The sequence below is a fragment of the Zea mays genome, chromosome 5, assembly GCF_902167145.1.
Source record: "Zea mays cultivar B73 chromosome 5, Zm-B73-REFERENCE-NAM-5.0, whole genome shotgun sequence".
NCBI lineage: Eukaryota > Viridiplantae > Streptophyta > Magnoliopsida > Poales > Poaceae > Zea > Zea mays.
This window is the reverse complement of record NC_050100.1, coordinates 52,901,822-52,907,846: the sequence shown is the minus strand read 5'-3', so window position 1 is coordinate 52,907,846 and position 6,025 is coordinate 52,901,822. Positions and strand designations below refer to the sequence as shown.

General features: G+C 43.1%; 1 protein-coding gene across 1 annotated transcript; it reads right to left on the bottom strand.

Moving 5' to 3' along the window:
* Positions 1–1,407: 1,407 nt before the first annotated feature.
* On the bottom strand, positions 1,408–5,328 carry LOC100383057 (O-fucosyltransferase family protein). Its single transcript, NM_001175733.1, has 11 exons — positions 5,079–5,328; positions 4,773–4,823; positions 4,577–4,667; positions 3,906–3,982; positions 3,548–3,636; positions 3,311–3,430; positions 2,856–2,972; positions 2,610–2,753; positions 2,397–2,520; positions 2,072–2,263; positions 1,408–1,898 (listed from the first exon to the last, which is right to left on the bottom strand). The coding sequence occupies exons 5-11, from the start codon at positions 3,604–3,606 to the stop codon at positions 1,536–1,538; spliced, it is 1,119 nt and encodes a 372-aa protein (NP_001169204.1). The 5' UTR covers positions 3,607–3,636; positions 3,906–3,982; positions 4,577–4,667; positions 4,773–4,823; positions 5,079–5,328; the 3' UTR covers positions 1,408–1,535.
* Positions 5,329–6,025: the final 697 nt, after the last annotated feature.

The following is a 6,025-nucleotide window of genomic DNA, read 5'->3' as shown; positions in this document are numbered from 1 at the left end:
ATGATACATGGGAGGAAACATAGGAGGAGCACCATAAGGAAGAGCGTATGGATGGTGAGCATCATATGCTCTATAAGGAGGACCATATGGATCTTTATACATGTACGAAGGAGGATACATATAAGCAAAAAGATTGTAAAGTAGGAGCATCATGGAAGGGGCTTCAATGGTAAGAGTGTCGGTCGTAAGAGGTTTAGTAGTAGGAGGAACATCGATATTTGGTTGGTATGTGTATGGAGGAGGATGGTAGGGATAAGAAAACAAAATTTGCGAAGTCAATGAACGGAGATGACCAAGAATGTCTCTCATCGATGATGGATGGGAGAAAGACGGTCAAAGAAGAACCTACCCTGCACTGGTAGGAGTGTCAAGACGTTGCAGAGATTGCTCGTTGATCAAGTCCGTAAACGTATCAAAGTTAGAACTCCACCTGAGATTCATACAAAAAATAGAGAGCAAAAAGGCTAGCTACAACCCAAGGATAGAGCTTCTGAATTGAAGAGGAAGGGATGTAAATGAACCCAAGCAGGCAAGCACCTCCTCTATTTATAAGGTGAATTCAGTTTTTTTTTATTTTTTATCATCCAAACAGTTAAAATGACGACAATCCATTAGGAGGCGCAGGCACAACATTAACAGCAGGCGGTCGATATCGATCACACCTGGTCAATAACAATATGGGTCTAACACGACGGTTAGTATCGACCAACACGGTCAATATCAATTCTAATGTGATTAGTATCGATAACATCGATCATATCGGCTGTCGCTGGATCGTAGCAGTTGATACCGACCAATTGACCACACCCCAAGCGATGACAGCGAACGACACCGCATGGCAATGGACCCAGTGTCCCAGCCTAATCACCCCGCTGGAATGCTCCTACCTGCACGACGCCCAACTTAGGTTGTATCCAACAGCTCCCCCTCAACTCCCCCTCCCTCTCAACTTCGTGCGGTGAAGCCCGGAAGCACTCTAACCATTCCCCCTCGGTGACCATGTCTCTCGGTGACCACGTCTAGGAGAGAGAAATTTTTCCCTCCGTTGATGGGGGAGCTCTAATCTCCACCCATCTGTTAATTACTGAGTTTAGTTGCAAAACTAACCAATTTGAAGTTCTACCACTGTCCACTGATAACAATATGTATTACCATACTACAAATGTAGTAGTATTTTTTAAAACTTCATATATAAAAGTTAAATAGCTCAGTTAAAAGGTAGAGAGGAGATAAAATAGGGCAAAGAATAGTTGAGGGAAAGGTATTTAAATATGAATAGAAAATAAGAACGTGGGGATTTGAGAGGGCAAAGGGTTGGAGATAGCCTTAACGACGACAGGATCAGGCGGCGCTTCTGCTGCTCCGAATGAGTGGATGGCAATGTATCCGTGCCGAGGATTGTGCATGAACTGAACTTTGCTTTGGTAAAAAAAAATCGTACATCAAAAAGTGGTAAAAAACTACACAAAATTTGCAGTTTGCATATCAGCAAATGAACAAAGAATAACTATGCACCATCACTCGTAGTCTATAATTTAAGCTCTACACATGCAAGGGGTGAGAGGGTTCTCCCATAGGTCATAGTGTGGGAAGGTGGATTCGGGGAGCCCGGTTCGTGTCTCATGGGTGATCATCACGTTCTCCACGAAAGTCGCCCAAGGCATGTAAGGGTCCCCGAAGAACTTGGACATGAGACCCTTGTCTGGCTTGATTGACTTGAGCCTGTGGCGGCCCATGTAGCGGCGGTAGCCGATGATCAGCTTGGCGAAATTGCCACCGTGGGTCATGACGAACACATCCGACTTCAGGCACACCAAGAAGTCCAGTGCAGCAAGACTAGTTACATGCTTCTTGAAAGGCTCCATCTCCTCCTTGCTAGCAAGATCTTCTTTGCTAACCTGCAATTACCAAAGGGTAGGTTAGTCGCATGAAATCTTGGCTAGTAGTTCCTTGGGCAGATTCTACAAATATACACATTCCTCCTTTGAGAATCTTTTGCATTCTGGCTATATTTTGAATAGCAAAGGCAGGAGAAAAAAAGACCTGCTAGATAAACTTCAGAAACACCTACCAGATTGGGGAACATATTTCTCAAGGGTGCCATTCTGTTGTTTCCACCATACACCTGCCCTGATGCAACATATATCTGAGTTTCCTTAGTATACCCCATCTCACGCAAAATAATTCCTATTTCCCCCGGCTCAAGCGGACAGCGGCCTTCTTTTCTCTTTTCTAGTGCTAGTGACCATAAGTGAGATCCATTCTGTAAGCAACAGGTGAACCATGTATTCAAATAGTGCATTGGTCACTGAAGAAAGATCCACCATTCTTTCATAAAACTGAAGGAGAACTGAAAAGGAATATAGTATTAAGGAAAAACTGAAAGTTGGCATCACCTTGTACCGCCTTGGCCATTGCTGCTGTCTGTAAGTAGCCATCATAGCTTTCTCCTCCCTAGTTCCAGCAAAATCACAAAATGAAAGGCCCACCATTCCTTTCTCAAATCGCAAATGAAGAGCCCTTTGGAAGCAGGTGCGATGGAGCATGAGATAATAATTTCTCAACTGCAGACAGCCGATTCTTAATAGAAGAGAACGAACTGAGCTTACATGTATGGATTTAAACTTCCTGTTCGATTCCTCATCCTTGTTGCTAGCTTGTCAGCCATCTCTTCAATGTCAGGTAGAAACTTCAAAGCATGATAATTAACTCGGCACCTCAGTCGGTTAATCTCCATTGGAACATTATCATATCTGAAATGGAACGATTATACATAATTAACACATCTAAAGATGTATCTAAAGGATAGGACAATGGTTACTTATGTTGCCATCTTGATGCTGTGATACACTTACCCTAACCTATCAACAAACGGCTTGATTGACATTATCTTTTTCTCTTTGATCCTTGGAAAGACATTATCAATATAAAATTGTGCTGATGCATACTTTGGGACATTTTTCACAGTGCGCCTGTTACAACAAACATACAAAACCTTAAGGAGAGAGTTACAAACACAATCTCTAGCTACATCAACTTTCTGTAAGGATAATAACTCTTGCAAAAACAAAAGATGGAGAATAGAAGTCCAGCAGTAATTTCCAGTCAGGTTGCACTTCTGGTTCATGCGGTTGAGGTGTAATAATCCTCACTAACAATCATAATGCTTATATTGATGACAAAAGGAGAGTAACTTTATACTGTAGATAACACCAATATCAGTATAAAACTTGTGTGTAATTTTTAGCAACAAGCTATTCAGTAAGTAACAGTTAAGACACAATGGATAGCTGAAAATGAAGAGACTAACTTTATACTAGTGAAAAGCTCATCCTTTTCTGTAAACCAGTCAGGAATATCTCGAACAATGCGCACATCCTCCTTCAAATAATTTATAAAATGGTCTACATCAAAGATGTCTTCGAATTTCCTGCACAAAGAGATATAAGTTCTCAACTACTACAGGAATCACAAAAAGAGAACACATAATGTAAACGAAAAGGGTAACCATAAGTTGTTTAAAAGGAAATCATAGTTCATCACTTACGTTTGATCTTTCCATATTTGGTCCTGCTTTAGCACTGGCAGAATAAGTGTGGCATTCATTATCTTAGCAATTGCAACAGCATTACATATCTGTAAACAAATCATATATCCCAACAAAATTAATAAATGTGCAATGCTACTAAGATAACATGAAGACAAAAAAATCTGGCAACAGGATGATGATCTTCTGAACTATAATATTAAGAACGAAACATCATAAAGAAAAATTAGAAAGTAGAAAAAAAAGTTTAGTTACGTTAACATTTTCCATTTCCAGTCTAAATAGTGGAATCAGTCAAGAGTTTACTCTTTACAAGACAACTACTCAAAGGGCAAAATTGTGAAAGGCACATACATACAGCTATACGTTGCTGGTTTAATCCACCCTCGGCATGAATAAATATAAACCCAGAAGTTTCATTCTCTGACACGAGGTCTGCAAAATAGAGATCAAACTGGTTATTGTCAGGATTGAACCATAGCTTTTCAAGTGAATGTCTTGTGCTAAGTTGCTGCTTGGTAAACAAAAATAATAATGAGGAACTAACGTGATTTGAAAAGTCATGGCTTACAAAGTTAAAATTCTTTCCTAAGAGGGCATATAGCCATGCACAATTGAGATCCTAGACATGGTGCTTTGGTAAAAAAATTGGCAGGTGCTTAAGTTATCTCTTCAAGCTTAAGATGTGCTAACAAATTGGCTGAGCCTATTTAGACTCCGATTTGATTCAGATAGATTAACTTTTATACAGATGCTGGGCGTGACAACATCATAACTTTTTTCTTGGCATAATTGTCCTATTTAAAATTTACTCTGCGGTTATACAGATTGCACATCCATGATTATTTTCTCCAACCAGTGTAATTCCAGACTAAGAGTGGCACGTCATCAAATGAAAAACTGTCATGGCTCACATCCAAGTCACTAATAACAAATCAGGGTCATAAATACAGCAAACTAGGATGCAACTAAAGCAGCCACCCAATTAGCATCAAACTTTTAGCCAGAACACTCTGATTTTGTACTTGCCTGAGACTTCATGACTCTGACGCTCAGCACACGGCTTCCACCAAGTTGCTGCAGCATGAGGATTCTCCCACAGAGAGTCCCGCTGCCTCACCTACATCATAACACCAAGCCAAACAAAATCACATTCAGGCTCCAATCACATTGCATGCACAATCAGGTTCCCCTGAATGCGTTGCTCAAGTGAAGGCCTCTTTACCCTGGGGCAGTGGAGCCGAATCCCCTCCTTGCGGCACAGGTACGGCGCGTTCTAGGGTCCAGCAGCAGCACGAGCGTAAGCAGCGAGTCTGATATCTCGATGAAACGTAACGAATATGATACGAGAGGAAGCGATCAGGGAGCCAAGAACTGACGAGGCGTGTCCAGACGAAAGGCGCGAAGAAGAGCGCAGTGAGCGCGAAGCAGGCGATTGCGGCGACGAGAATCCGGTAGGAGGCGGAAGCCGTGGGGGACCTGGGGTCCTCGAGCGCGAGGAGGGAGCGGAAGGGGGGGCGGGAGTGACCACCTTGGCTGGGGGCGGAGGCCGTCCTTGCCGCCGTCGACGCGGGGGGACGCGACCAAGGGCGAGGACGCGGACGCGGCCTCGGCGTCGCGCTTGGATGGGGAACTGGTGGCGCGGGTCGCCGCCGTGGCGTGCCGCAGCTCGGCCATGGCGCCGCCGCGCGGCGTATCTGTGGCGGGTGCCGCTTCTTCTTCAACCTTGCTCCTTCCGCGGTGGCGGCGCTGGTGTGTGTCGTGTCGCGGTTGCGGAGGCGAGGCGACGGCGGCGAAGTAATCTCCCGAGTCCCGGCTCCCGAGAGAAGTGAGGACAGAGTTGGGTCGGGTTCGAAAAAACAACGGGGAACAAACTACCCAGTCAGGCCCACACAGCCCTGTTGTAGTCTTGTAGACCTTAGCGTGTTTCTAGTTCACCATCTCTCGGTCAGTCAAGTCAGCCCTCACTTCATTCTCGCGCCCTACTCCAGTGCACAGTAACCTCAGTCTATAGCTACATCAATTTTTCTATTTCAACATTAAGTAATTCACATACATTTATTTTAGCACTCAAAAATCACACAACATTTTTATAAAAATTAAAATACAAAGTACACAATAATTCAAAGAAAGTACATGACAATTAAAATATATAATAATTAATAGAAAATTATATAAATCTAATGATTATTATGTCATCATACATGCTCAACCAAATCATTTAGGAGTTGTGTCTACATCGATGTGTTCGTCATCTCGTTGTCCATTTAAATCCTGGATGCTAGGCTCGCGGTTGCATTGTAGTAGACTAATGGGCCGACGGTAGAATCAACTGTCTCATATGTCTCATCCAAATCGGTATCACGCTCGTCATCGATGATCATCTTGTGCAAAATGACACATGCACACATGATCAAACCAAGAGTATGTTGAGAGTATGAACGTCCAGGAACTGCTATAATGTTGAACCGAGATTTC

Excerpts from the sequence above, each read along its gene's own strand:
- LOC100383057 (NM_001175733.1), bottom strand. The coding sequence starts at position 3,606 with ATGAATGCCACACTTATTCTGCCAGTGCTAAAGCAGGACCAAATATGG. Across the intron at positions 3,431-3,547 it reads CAAATATGGAAAGATCAAAC|GAAATTCGAAGACATCTTTG; the intron begins GTAAGTGATGAA and ends CTCTTTGTGCAG. Across the intron at positions 1,899-2,071 it reads GAAATATGTTCCCCAATCTG|GTTAGCAAAGAAGATCTTGC; the intron begins GTAGGTGTTTCT and ends TGGTAATTGCAG.